Here is a 15,395-nt window from a genome sequence, read left to right on the forward strand (position 1 = left end):
ACATGTATAATATAACAATATATATTATATTTTATACACATGTATAAACAAATTTGGTTTTATTGTGAAACTTTGTAAAAACATATCCTTTATTATGAAAATAAAGAACCTAAAGAGTCTATAAAAATTCCTTTGGCGAAAGAATGTTTTCCAGAGCAGAAAAGAGGAAAAATTTGGCTTTTTTAATGAAATATTTATTTTAGTACAAAAGGTGCATGTTTCTTTCCTAAGCTGAATCCAATGCAAACAAAATAAAAAACCTAAAAAATTATACTAATTAAAGACGAAAAATGACATATTTCTATTAAGTTACTACAATTAAGTATTCTGATGTGGAGTCAATGGAGTGTACTTATCATCACTGACCACCTTGATAATCCTATATTTATATTTTAATTAAATAATTTTTAATCCAATGTAGGTTTTTGGTTTACAGACACATTATATATATATAATGGTTATAATATTATAACCAATATAAATGTATAGTGATCCTCGGAAACCATTTTACTGAAATGGTGAACTTGAAAATTGCCAATTGTTTACAAATCATCCGTATATTGAAGTTAAAAATCTATCAAAGATTATTTGAATAGATAATTACATATTACTACATGTTAAAACACTATCAGAAAAAACTGACCTCATTAATAATATTTTGATGATGATTCACATTTGGATGATGCCTAGAAAGTTCAGTTATTTCAGCCAACTTTTCATGATCCTGCTCCCAATCTCCTGCTAGATAAAATTAAAAAAATATATATATCATGGTAATATATAATAGCATTTATTGCATACAAATATCACACATCCAGGCTGAAAGGGCATAAATCAAAAATAGTTCTTTTTTAGAAACCATATTTAAAGTTTTACACTTTGTTAAACATAATATTCAATCAGTTTCAATTTTTTTTTTTTTTTTGTTTTTAGTCCCAGAATTTGTACATAACCTGTTCTGCCTCTTTTTTTTTTCAATAACAAGAAACACTATTTGAATCTTTTATGAAATTTTCAGTTATATAACTAGGTAAAACTGTATGTAAAATTTTACATTTTTTTTTTTTTCCTTATTTCTACAAATTGGACCTATTTTTATTTCCTTATCATACCATTCAGATTATAGTAAACACTGAAATAATGGTAATACCTTTAAGGAATGAAATTTATAAAAGAAACATAGTGAGTAAATAAATGCATAGAATACGTATCAATAAAATAATGATAAAGGAATTTATTTTACTTTTCTTAAGGCTAAATTTACTAATTATAATCAACTTTTTTTTTATTACTACAACTTACAAACCTCTTACTAATAACAGTTTTTTAATAAATTAAAATAAATCTATAAACATAAACTCTCTCCTAAAGCCTTTCCAATCCGGTTTTCACTCTCAACTCTCAACAACTCCAAGACCTCTGATTCTCCATAGACAAACATCAAATTTTAATATTAGTTCTTTTTGATTTTTCGAAAGCACTGCACACAGTTAACCCTAAGATCCTCCTCAATAAACTTCAAAACCTTTCCATGTCAAATAGTGTCCTAAAGTGCTTCCTCTCCTTCCTGTCTCATCATTCCCAAACAGTCATTATTCTGAAAAAATCTCCTTCTGACATGAGGTGTTCCTCAGGGGTCCTCACTTTCACCAACCCTTTTCTCCATTTATATTAATGATCTCCCTGATTCCATTCACCACTCACAATACCACTTATACACTGACGATCTCCAAATTTATCTATACTATCATCCCTCCGAGATGCTTGAGGCCATCCAAAAGATACAAGAAGATATTGATAGCATTAATGCATGGGCGTTACACAATTTGAACTTTAATGCTGATAAAACCGAGTCCATTCTTATTGGTTCCAAGTGCCTCTTTTATTCCCTCCCTTGCTATCCCTTACTCTTCCTCAACAACCAACAGATTCACTTCTATCCTACAATAAAAAACCTTGGAATCACTTTCGACCAATACCTTTCCTGGAATATTCATATTTCCAAATCACACGCAAATCCATAACTGTACTCAACAATTCCTAAAATTCCGTGATTCCATTCCTCAGAATACCCGTCAGCTCCTAGTATCCTCCCTCATTTTCCCCCATTTTGACTATGGCCCCTTGGTCTACTACCTGCTGCTCTAGAGTTGAGAGTGAAGAGAGTTATGAATTGCTTTGTAAGATTTATCAATGGCTTTCCAAGACGCTTTCATGTATCCAGTTGGTATACTCAACCTCCCAAATGCAATATCTCCTAGGTGTTTTCCTATTCCAAGTTCTTAAAATCAAAAAACCTACCTATATCCTCACTTTTCTTTCATCCATCCATTTATTAAACACCAGATCCCAACCGATGATTAATATATGCCCTCATACAGAACCGCCTCCTTCAGCAAATCCTTCATCACACATGCAACCTTCTAATGGAATTCTCTTCCCATCTCTCCATTCGCCAATGCTCATCCATTCTCTCCTTTACACAACACCTATTCCTTCACTTATTACATGACCAAACCTCCACATCATTCTGAACAATATAAATAGGCATATATTGATTACCATTATAAATAGTAGTTAAGCTAAGATATCAATGTAATTTCACTTTGCTCACTGGAAACTTTTAAATGTTCACCATACAAATAATCATAATGTGTGAACCATGTATTAATTTTTAGGGGACATATGTCCAAAAATAAAATAATTTTTTTATTTCATTTCAAACATGAAAACATTACATTTAACAGTTTGCTTTATTACTTTTGCTTACTTGTAAATAGAATATATAATAAGGAAAAGAAATTCAATTGTGAAAAATTTAGAATTCGAGTTTTCAACATAAGTACACATTTTCAGATCTGCAGAATCTAAATAATCAAGCCTATCAAAATGATATGTGTGTGAACAGCCCAGGTCAAAACACAATGTTGTACAAAGCTGATGTTATATATTTAGGGCAGATGTATGCTTGAGATGTTGAAGCAATTCTTGTTAAAATTAACCAACCTGTAAGTGCTACTTCATATATAATTGATTTTACACTTGTTAAGGATTTTCTCAAAGACCGATCAAAAAATTTTGATTAAACTCGGTAAATAAATGCTCAATTAAGTGGTCTTTAATATCAGATAGTTGTTAATAAATGGATAAAGACTAATTATGAAAGAATTTGATAATTAACTTAAGGAGATAAGAAGAAAAATATTTTTCCTCGGTTGGAAAAACCCTTCCTGCAATAAGAGTAGTAATATAGGACAGTCAAAGATTAAAAAAAAAAAATATATATATATATATATATGTTACATATAGATGTAGATGTAATGAACGAGGACAAAAAAAATCATAAATAAAGGTCTGTTTTAAAACGAGTTTGACCTTGAATTTACAGTATTGATACTATAGCAATTTAGCATTGAATAAATGATTAAGAAATATAGAATTGTAAGTAAATTTCGGTAACCTGTTCTATTTTATATTTCTTTCATACGTTTCCAAAAGATAAATGTTTAAATTTTGCAACAAAAAATAATAGTATGAGTACTTTTCTGAAAACTACTGGTCAATCTGCTAACTGAATGGCTAATTTGCAAAATTTAGAACAAGAAAGTATTGATACAATGAATAATATTAAAATATTTGTTCAGAAACAAGTGAGGACTAATTTCAACTCAGAGTAGGAAGTCAGAGTAAGTCTTCTCAAAAAATGTTTTCCAGAGAATAACAAAATTTTTCATTAAAAAAAAAAAAAAAAAAATTGACTCTTATAACAGTAGCTATGACCACAAAAGCTGTAAGAGATGGTAACAAAGTTATAAACTCAAAACTGATTTTTTTTTTTTTTTTAATTGACCACCATTTTGTACAATGGAGCAGCCTCACTATAGCTCAACTTTCCACATTTTCTTAACTACCTAAATTTATTCTATTAATTGAGAATTTTACACATCTATATTTCAAGCCAATGAAAAATATGTAAAAACATGATTAACTTAAGTTTAAAAACAAAAAACCTATACTTTTGGTAGAATACTACACAACTATGAGTTAAAAAAAAGTAATAATTAATAGTGAATAATAACAATAAAACATGATCAATCACTTGATTAATTTTAACATTTTCCTAGTTTATTTACTTATGTAATACAATATCACTTGTTATGGATTTGAATGAGACACATAACAAAGCGATAAAGTTTCAAGGCAAGGCCAGATGGTTTCTTAAGACCAAAAGTAAAGAGAAATTCACAATCTTTAATAATAGATGTTAAACTTGAAAATGGGATTATAGACTTCTTTGATTGTCTCTTAACTACTACCAAGACCAGAGAGCAACATTTATTTTCTTTTTTCCTTTACGATAGGTCAAAGTAGAAAATATAATATGAACTCACCCCAGGTTAACCTGACACGGCACACATGGTAAAAAATACAAAAACTTATTTTATTCAAATGGACAAATTAAACAAGCTTAGTGGTGTAACTTCTGAAACAGATCAATTAATTCACCACTTTACCTCAATAGTATCTCTAACTAATAACTTCAAATTATTCTTCAGAAATAGTTGTAAGCAAATGAATAATAATAAAAAAATGGGCATTTTTTATCATTCACTCTTAATTCTTTCAGAACAGACTGAAAGTACTGCACACAAGCTAGAAAGAAACTTTTAATACAAGGATGTTTACAAATAACCAGTTTTCTATATGTTGCAAAATCCACACAATACCATGTGTCGGTTCAGCACTAAACCTGAGAGTGTGGATATTTTATATTATTTCATATCATCATACATTTATATAGCACTGCCAACTATTCATAATTTATTTAATGTATGAGACTGGAAGATATAACCAACAAGACTTGAACATAGTGACCTTCGTCTAGGGTGGTACCAAAATCATACCTAACAATTCAGAAAATTTAAATATATACTGTAACTACATATTGAATTGGAGTATTTCATTAGATTTAAGCACTTTGACAAGTGCCTCATAATTAAAATTGAAGATTAATAAGTTCACTAACATAACGTTGTCTATTTAATTTCTGACTTTAATATTACTGCTAACTTTGTGCCACTATAGCCTGAGGTGAACCAGGGTTTTCTAAACAATGTTGATCCATTACTCTCTATTTCTGAACTTTTATTTCCATCCAGTAATGCCTAATACTTCCAATTGGGAAGCTTAAGAGGATTTTTTAGTTGCATCTTACATCCACTGCATGGTCAGCCTACTGCTCTTTTCAAATTATTAAAGAGCTTGCTGGATTCTATACTACTAAACATTCTTATCCAAAGCATTTTATTCCACACAAATTAATTACAAACTTAACTTAATATGATTCCAAACAATCACTTTAGATATTGAAATGTTTACTTTTGATTTAGCTAGAATAAAGTCAACATTAATACTAAAGAGTAAAGTCTGTTGATGCCAATTGTGTAATAACACTTAGAAACTTTAGGAAAATGACAGATAACTTGGTAATAATAAACCTGAACATAACATAATGAAACCTCAATGAACAAAGCTTCATAGAATTCTACAAATTGCAAAGCACTTATAGCCCTTAAATCAATTGCAATCTTAATTTAATAGGAGAAATAACATTATTACTAACCCAAAACAGCATCACCTCCAAAGGTCTCATCATTAAGTGCATCATAGTCTTCATCATCATCAGATATAATACCCTCATCTAAAGTATCACCCTGATCACAGAATAACATATTAGCAAATATCAACAGATTAATCGCGAAAATAATAGTAAACATTGATAGTTAAACAAAATATACAGAAAACAAGCTAAATGAACACTTTGTAAATGCAAGTGTAATATAACTTTTGGTAAAAACGGAATTTATATTTAATTTTACTATTATCAGCTCACCTCTAAAGAAGTATCAAAACCGAAGAAAGATTCGGCCATATCTTTAAAATTATAATATTTGTTATTAAATTTTCATCCCCCTAACCTTAACATGGTACCTGTTACTTAACAGGCCTCTAACTCGGATACCAGGTGATCGAATGAAGGGGGGGAGGGCACATTTTATATCCAGGAGCCATTGGATACAAACAAGGCTGATTCGTTTGGTAGTGGCTATGTTCTAGAAGTGACCTTTGGCTGTTAGTAGTTTGGTTTTTCTTGTTAAACGAGTTAGTTATCGGCATTTGTTGGAAAGATTTCTTTCTATTCTTCCGTTTTCTTTTTCTTCATAATGATAATTGATGATCCAGAAAGTTTTAAATCTTGGCTCACGGCGAGGTTGGAACCTCTGTAAGTAGGGCAATCTGCTAGATTATTTACCAACTTAGCTACATTAGGCAAACATAATAGGCATTAATAGTTACGATTTTTAATACATTTAACATGTAACAAATATTTGTAATGGTTTTCTTTTTTCTTTTCTCTTATGAAATCTATATTTCTTTAAGATGTATTTTTAACCTTATTATTTATTGATCTTTGGTTTTCAATTAATATATAGGTTTAAAAAAGATTAATTAACCTATTGGTTCTCTTCTATAGTTTTAGTTCTTAACTTATAACTTTCTTGTGTAGAATTTGTTACAATTGTAATTGATTTAGTTCAGAATGGAATCCTTTAAGTCGAACATTTAAGACTACATGTTCATTTAAAGGTTAAAAATTAAAAAAGTTTGTAATTAGATGTGCATTGTTGAATATTATATTATAAAATTAAGAGTATTATTCCTTTTACTGAAGTGATCTAATTTACACCACCATTCAGGTATGGTTTATGATCTATTTTTATATTCAGGTTTAACATTTCCATTGTCAAATAACGTTTTATTATGCTCCTTGTGTGGCTATAAGATTGTTTTCTTGATAAAAGTTGTTTAATCTTTTAGGGTTTTATTTTTATGATTTAAACTTTTATTCTTCAAAATATAATCTCCATTTAGTTGTAATAATATTAAAAGTGTGGAAAATAATTAGCATCTGTCTCCTGCTTAATGAAATCCCCCCTGCTTGTCAAAATTTTTATATATAGATTTGGTATATCTATTTTGAGTATCATAAAAGTGATATTTCTGTTTTTATTGATGCTCCAGTATTAATATTGGTGATTAATTTTTGCCTGTTAATGTTTTGTCTTATCATATTCCAATAATTAAATCTTAAATTTTTTTTATTCTAATTTAATATTTATTTTATCAATAATTCATTCACCCAACATATTTAAACTAACTTATATCTATTTGCTTATTTTTACTAGATGTGATGCTGACCCTGCAGCTCTCGCTAAGTATGTCTATGCTCTAGTGAAGAAAGATAAACCTGTTGAAGAGTTGAGGACCAGTATGATTGGTCAGTTGGAAGTTTTTCTACAAAAAGGTCTGTAAATTATTATTTTCCCTGTGTTTATTAAATAGTTAAAGTGTTTCAATGTCAAAAAAATGTTTACCCACTTTTATAGTAATTGTTTTGATTTTAATATTGACATTTTCTTTGTTTTACAGAAACGCAAGGATTTGTTAATTTGTTGTTTCGGACTTTGGAAACTCAGAAGTATGATACAGCTGAACCTGCTCCTGTTCAAGTTCAAGCTTCTATTCCTATTAAAAATATTGCAAGTTCCGAGTTTGAGTTAAGAGATACATATTCTGCTCCAACTCCACACGAAGAAGCAGAAAAGAAAACTACAAAGGAACCAGTATGTAATGTATTTATTATTATTATTTTTTTTTAATTGCAAGAGTGCTTAACTTTTATATAATTTGTTATCTTTGTGGAAGTTACAATGTTTTCCCTTATAGCTGAGTTTTGTAAATGTTTACATTATTAAACTTTATTATTTAGAGATATGTATGGAGTAAAATAAAATTCATTTAAAAATATTTTAAGGCTAAGGAGATAGTGCCAGTCAGTTCATTTTGATAAAGCACATCAATGTTGATTAAATTATCATTTGTATTTTTAATCTAACTCTATTATGAATGAAATGTTATTCTGTGAATTCTTCATTAGCATTCTTTTATTTTAGCTAATATTTTTCATATTTTATGAATTCTTTTTAATATTTTTAACACATAATAGTTTATTTTCTTCCTTCAGTACTATTGGATAGTTAAAATTTCTTCATTCTTTTCTTTTAATCTGATTGGTTTAATTTAATTTAATTTTACCTTGCATGCTATGTGTGAAAAAGTGTGATGTTCAAATTTTTGTCAAATCAGGTAAACTAATATTTTAAAAATTGTATTTTATTGTAGAAAAATGTATTTATGATCCTAAATTAAGAGTTGATAAAAATAATTGTTTAAAATATCAAAACTAAAATTATTGACTGTTTGACCATTTCTACTGTAACAGAAACCATATTCTCTTAGCCAAATATTGTGTTGATTCCTGCTGCTATTTAAATTAAAGATAAAACAATGTTCCTTTGATATACTGATTGCTGATCCCGAATTATTAACCATTAATTTCTTATTTAATCATATTGTAATTGGCTTAAGACCTATGTTTTTTCATAGGAGTTAAAGAAGAAAAAAAAGTTGTGTATTTCTTCTTTCTGTTTTAATTATTTCAGCTTATAAAACTTTCTTACTAAGCTATCTTATTTAATCAAATAAAGGTGAATTGTGCCATTTCCATTCTAATTGCATTTATTTTTGTCGAATATTAAGGGGGCTTTTTTACTTTTATTCTGAAGTTAATAATCACTTGAGGTTATGAAATTAATATTGATTTTTTTTAATTTTGCACATTTTTTAAACGCCTTTTGAGATTTTTTAATTGACAATAATACCATGATAGATAACTGCCTAGTTTTATTATACATTGGACCCTCGCTATAATGAAGGTCTTATTCTAATAATACATTGAAAAGAAGAAAATTGATCTATTTAATCCTTTTAGAAAATCTGTTGATTTTTTATTTTTTTTAATTATTAAAATTCTTGTATAAACATTTGCCACCTCAACTTTCAAGGTTTTATCCGATCTTTCACAGCTATTACATTATTCTAATTAAATATATTAAAAATTCTACTACAGAATACATTGTTAAAAGTTACAATAAACCATCTAATTTGCCTAATTTATATGTTTACCTTGTACATTTATTTTGAGGTTTTTATCATTTTACTGATAGCACTAGATTTTCTTATACAATTATTCCTCTATAATGACTTAGTCTGTTTTTAAAATGACTTTTAAAGGTTGAAAAAGAAGTTAAAGAGAACCTCTCTGATACCTGAACATCCCTGATCCCTGTTTCACTGAGCAGTGCTAAGGGATTAGATTGTTCTGTCATTTGTTTTTCTTTATCTTATCACCACATCTAATACATATTTCATTAGATATCATATTTGTGAATGTTTTGTTCAGATTTTTTTAATCAGTTTTGTGTGGGAGAAAAAAGTCTTCTTTCTTTTTATTGTATCATGTAAAACTATTTAATTTATATATGTCCGATCACAGATTGATTAGTATGCTGTGTAATGTAGCAACCCGATGTATTTGGGCAGCATGGATGAATAAAGTATTTCTCTCTCTCTTACTGTTTAATATTTTTGTTTTATAGGGTGTCACCTCTAATATTTTTCTTTTTCTACTTTACTCTTTTAAATAGAATTTGGGAGTTGTTAAAATCAAATTTGTAGCGAGGTTTAATGCTATGTTATGCTAAGGTTGTTAAATATATATACTTTAATTTTTTCATGTTTGGTGGTTATACATGGTTATACATTTTTGAGTTTTACTTCATTCCAATCATTAGTTTTAAAAGTTTTCTTAATTTTATTAGTTAATCTGGACATGTTCTTTATCAAAATTTTTCTTCTGTTTTTTTGTCAATTTCTGATTCTGTTATGCATTATTTTTATTAATATTTTCATAAATATCCGTTATTGTTTTACATTTAAATGTTTGTCTTCATTTGATTTTTTCGGTTATGTTTAGTAGATTTAGATATTTAATTTTTAATATTATTCACCATTGTTCGGACATTTTTTTTTAAATGTAGTTTTGTATTTAACATAGCTTTTTTTTTCTTCTAAGCCCTTGAATCTAAAGGGTTCAATATACAGTGGGTTGGTAACTATAATTATCTCTTCCACTGCAAATGCATTTTAAGAGGGGAAACATAGCCTGTGTAGTGCGGTTTTGTTTTTATCTGAAACTTGGTTTCATTTTAAAACAGGAATGTAGTGATTGAATGTTTAAGTTTCATAACTTGAGTAAAAGTATGTAATATTAGATGGTATTCAGGCATTAGAATGAGTTAATAAGCTTAAAAACTAGGCCTAATTCGAGGAGTATTTACAATATATACAGATTACTACTGCTAAAGTGTCTATAATGCTGTCTGTTGCCATTACACTGATGAGGGCGCTGGTTGCAATTTTTGGAATAGAGGGTTAGGTTGATGTTTCAATGAGTCCAGAAATTTAATATATCTTCTCCTGATAAAGTGTGGGACCATTCGGACATCTAGTAATTTGTGAAGAGTCGGCAGTTTCTCCTTCCATTCTGTTGTTCTTACGATCTTCTGCAGCATAAAATTTTTGAAGTCGTCTTAACATTTCAGACATATGATTTATTATCTTTTTTATTATACAAGATTTCATTAATTAATTGCTTCAGGTATAAATTTTCTGAATACATATAACATAAATATTGTTGTTTTTATTTCTTTGATGTATATTTTATTAGTTAGTGCTAAGGATTTATGAGTAACAAATTGTTGATATACTTTATTTATTAATATTGGTGTTCCTGTATTTTACTGAAGTTTTTGTTCATTAAGTTGAGAATGTAGTAGTTGAGCAATTGTTGAGGAGAACGACATCAAGCTCAGCAGTAAGACTATAACCACTCCTGTATCTTATCTTCCCCATGCTATAGCCCATGCGTTATACTATCCTGCGATGACCAAGGCAAGATACTGTCACAATTGCTGCACCATCCTTTCAAGTAGAAACTTAAATTCTTCATGTGATGCACTCCGTATTGTGTAGACACTAAAAATGTAGATGTGTCTCCTATTGACACATACAAATCCTTTTCCTTGAGTTAGTTGTACTTCCTTAGTGAAATGATCCCTTCTGATGTAAATAGCTACTTGATCCTTAGTGTCCTTCATCCAAGAACCATTGATGTCTCTATAATGCTTGCATAGTATAACAATGTTGATGTCTTTCTCACAGATTAATGGCCAAAATTGAGGTTTTGGACAATTTTGCAATGATTAAGGTTTAACTGTAAATTATAATTTATCACGTTAAGTAGTCCTAAGTCTTTCAAAGGGATTTCATTACAGAAATGTCTTATGTTTTCAGTTCCAATGGTTTTATTTTGAAGAGTTTTGTGCATTAATTAATTAATTTAAAAATAGTAATTGTTCTAAAAGAGAGAACCTTTAGTTCTGCTTTTTGTAAAGTTAGATTTTAGTTCTGCTTTTTGTAAAGTTAGATTTTAGTTCTGCTTTTTGTAAAGTTAGATTTTAGTTCTGCTTTTTGTAAAGTTAGATTTTATTTATTTATCACTACTGTGAAGTAATATATATACTTGATATTTAAGTACTTATAAAGTTTTTATTATTTTAAAAATCTTCGATTATTTGAAATCTAACAGGTTACTCACTATGTATTTGTATATACCAATCTTACCTTGCTATATCTATATCTATTCATTAGTATCTAACAATTTCTTCTATATCTTTGTTTGTGATGCATGGCTTTTATTTGTTTTGTTTTTTATGGTATAATTATAATGGTTTTATACATTATTTGTTGTTTAATTATTGGTTCATGTAATGTAATGTTTGTTGGCTTAAAATGTGCTGAATTAAAATTTCAGAGTGCTGCAATATTGGTTAGTGCTCAAAACTCCTCTAGTTTAGGCTGTGCTATATTAGCAACAGCTACAGGGAGAAAAGATTTTGACCGACATGGTAGAAAAGCTGATTCAGTAAGTATTATAAGAAAAATAAAACTTGAATAATCAAGATAAAAACTAATTGACTTAAAGAATTATTATTAAATATTTCATGGGCTATAGGAGATAATTAAACATATGATATATTGATTTTCTATTATTACATTAATCTTTAGGAATAAAAAAATATATTTATATATTTTTGATTTTATCTTTTACTGCTGTCTGCATGAACTGACTGACACTCAGATTTTATTTTTCATAGAAGAAATATCAGTATATGAGTAGTAAATAATATTCTATTTCTTAGCAATAACAATTGTTATATTTTTTTTATAAGTATATTCACAACTATTCTGTCTCTTTAATCCTTTAAAATAGTTATAATACTACTTATCTAGGACAAAGAGGATAGAAGCAGGAGACGTAGACGAGGTTCATCGGCAACCCCTGAAAGAAATCGTAGGTCACGTTCTAGATCGTTTGATAGACGTAGATCGAGATCACGTGAGAGGGATCGTGCCCGAGCTTGGAGGAATAAAAGTCCACCTTCCAGGGGAAGATATGATCGTGATAGGCGGTAAGTTTTAATATCATTTTTTTTCCCCCTCGTACTCTATGAATTTAGTAGCATCAGTATCAATAAAATTAGATCCAGTCCTGAATCTGAACCACTTCCTTACCAGTTATTTATTTCAATTTGATTCTTTTATTTCCTTTAAAATTAATCATGTTATTCCAACTGAATTTTACCTTAGTCGAATTCCATTAATATAAATATTTAAGGTATAAATATAAGTTAAATAGATTAATAGAAGTTGATAGTTTTATTCATTGCTACTGAGAGAAATTTTTTCTATGATCCTTTTATTTTATGATTAATTAAAATTTATTTTTAGTCATACTCATTCTAAATCACCTGTACGGAGATATTCAAAATCACGATCTCCAGTTGGGAATCGAAGAACTAGATACAGGAACAGATCTCCACCTCGTTCCCGTTCCAGATCACGTAGCCCAGTATCCATCAAATACCCTTCAATAGGTAAATAGATCTACTTTTTAAATAATTTTTTATTGAAAAATAAGCTAGGATTTTGTAAATTGTATTAAAATAAGTTTAGCTTTTTTTTTTTTTTCTTTGAGTTAGTACTTTTAAATTACTTCTTTTTCTTCCACCCATATGCCTTTCAGCGTGGGGGTGCTTCCAACCATCGGTTCCATGCATTCCTATCCCTGGCAAGGTTCCTCATTTCTTCTAGAGTTTTCCCTCTTTGCCTTCCAAACTTTTAAGTTATAATGTAATATAAATTTATTTTTAGGTTTTTTTTTCTCTTAAATACAGATATATTACCTTATCATTGAGTTGCGATCATTGTTAGGTCCATACTTTTTCTTGAAGATCATTATAAGATAACTCTACAAAAAAGGAAGGTCACTTAGAATTGGAATAAAGGAATGGTGTTTATAGTATTAGGAGAAAAAAAAATAATGATTCCTAAATATACAGAAAACCAAATTTTATCTTGGTAATGTCTATTTTGCAACAGCAAATTTGAGTTGAAGCTTGTTTTTCTTTTAATCATTTATGCAAAAATAAAAAAAAATCGAGTTACCTCATTTTTCTCTTTAAGTTTTCATATATTATGTTGCTGGTTTTGAATTTCTAACCTCAGTAGTATTTATGACAATTGATTACTTTTCTTTTTCCTGTTTCTTGTCTTTCTCCTTTTTCTACTCTTATATTCTCTATGAATATAAGGTAATAAAACTATTATGTTATTTTAATATTCCTTATGTCTTGGAATGGTACATGTTGAAATATTGCCAACTCCCACTCACTTCTTCCCATTTTATTAGATGGTTATAGCAGTAACTTATTCCTTTTAGCATGTTCTACTTCCCCATGATTAGCAAAATTTTGTAAAAAAAACCTATGAGGATGCCGAACTTCATGTATAAAAGCTGTCCAACTGTTCAATTCCATGATGGGAACTTCACCACCTGATACCAAACGTCTTTTCATAACATAATACAGTTTTTATGATTTCTATGATACATTGAGAGGATTTAGAATTCAAATGTTTTATTTTTTATTCATTTATCTGTAGGAACTGCAAAGTATTTATCTATATGTATATATAGTTGACCGTAAAAATTTAAATATAAGAAGATGGTCAGGGTTGCGGTCCAAAAAAGAACAAATAGTTTAAAACTATTTTAATGTCCAACGTTTCGCCCCAATTTGCAGGGCTTCATCAGGGCTGTTCAAAGCGAAAGGTTGAACAGAAGGCGACAATAAAGCGGAAGTGTGGAGGGGAGGTGGTCAGCCATTTAACGGCTATATTTCTATTTCAAATACGTCGCGTATACAGGAAGTAGTCTTAAAGATATGACGAAAAATGAAAAAATAAGAGAAAGATACAGAAATATGATAATAATAATAACTACTATAATTTTCTAATTTAGGAATAACTAAGTAAAATTTGAATGATACATATCGTTACTAATAATACGAGTATATACTGAAGAAAATATAGTTAGAGTAGTTAATACAATATAGGATATAATAACAATGATTGTAAAAGAAGTGACAATAACAAGTAGAAGTAAATAAAGAGTAAAAATACAAAGAAATAAATAAGAAAAATAATTAGACAATGATAACAACTGTAGTTTATATATATTGTCAAAATAATCATTTATCTACACTGATAATAGGAGTAACATGAATAGTATAAAGTGAAATAAGGTAATTTAAAAATCGGAAGTGAAAGTTTACAAAATAAAATAAGTACAAGGTGAGATGTAAAAAGAAGTACATATAAACATTAAAAATAGGTAATAAAGTGTAGAAATAAGTGAAAAATTGTGTTAGAATGTTAACAATATAGGTGATGATAATGATAAGTGTAATAAGTTAATAGAAACATGTGAAGTAAAAGTAAAAGTAAATGTGAAAGTTGACTAAACGTTGAAAAGTAGACTAAACTACCAGAAGGTGAAGAATTCATTACTAGTTACATGCAAGAGTAAAAATAAGAATTTAAAAAGAAATAAAAAGGTGATGACAAATGATTTAAAAATTATTAAAGAACATAAACTATGGTAGAAAAAAAATTAAACATTGTTACTTTTTTAATAAATTAACTATTTGGGAATATGTTGAAGATAAGTTCTGTTTGTCAGTTTTTAAATCGTCGCAAGAAGGTTCTAGTTGGATCTAGCAGCTTTCAGAGATAAGCCTTTTGTCATGGTTACGAACAAGTGGCAAGTATATATATTGTAATAATTTGAAAATATTAAAAATAAAATAAAAAGAATTTTTGCTCGTTTTATTAACTTTTTTTTAAATATAAAAGATCATTTGGGTTCTAATTAAGAACTTTAATATCAAATAGATAATAGAATTTTATTTAACTTTTATAATATAAAAAGACTCTTAATCTCAGGCGGGTTGCTAGGCAATCAGAAACAGGCA

The 15,395-nt window shown here is 28.4% G+C and overlaps 2 protein-coding genes across 7 annotated transcripts in view; one reads left to right on the top strand and one right to left on the bottom strand.

Annotated features, from left to right (window-relative positions):
* Positions 1 to 6,030, bottom strand: part of Patr-1 (Protein associated with topo II related - 1) — a gene marked incomplete in the record, with an annotated part of 24,868 nt that extends 18,838 nt beyond the window's left edge. Inside the window, 3 exon segments of the mRNA XM_014423714.3 lie at positions 644 to 741; positions 5,624 to 5,714; positions 5,894 to 6,030. Of these exon segments, the coding sequence (XP_014279200.3) occupies positions 644 to 741; positions 5,624 to 5,714; positions 5,894 to 5,932 (228 nt within the window).
* A 52-nt stretch (positions 6,031 to 6,082) lies between these two features.
* Positions 6,083 to 15,395, top strand: part of swm (Zinc finger protein swm) — a gene marked incomplete in the record, with an annotated part of 40,152 nt that continues 30,839 nt past the window's right edge. For 5 of the 6 annotated variants that reach the window (XM_067048554.1, XM_067048577.1, XM_067048563.1 and 2 more), the window contains 6 exon segments: positions 6,083 to 6,283; positions 7,248 to 7,366; positions 7,492 to 7,685; positions 11,837 to 11,947; positions 12,316 to 12,494; positions 12,814 to 12,959. In XM_067048554.1, the coding sequence (XP_066904655.1) occupies positions 6,225 to 6,283; positions 7,248 to 7,366; positions 7,492 to 7,685; positions 11,837 to 11,947; positions 12,316 to 12,494; positions 12,814 to 12,959 (808 nt within the window). 6 annotated transcript variants of the gene reach the window in all.

The sequence above is a fragment of the Halyomorpha halys genome, unplaced genomic scaffold (assembly GCF_000696795.3).
Source record: "Halyomorpha halys isolate HHAL.00 unplaced genomic scaffold, Hhal_1.1 Scaffold435.1, whole genome shotgun sequence".
NCBI classification, from domain to species: Eukaryota; Metazoa; Arthropoda; class Insecta; order Hemiptera; family Pentatomidae; genus Halyomorpha; species Halyomorpha halys.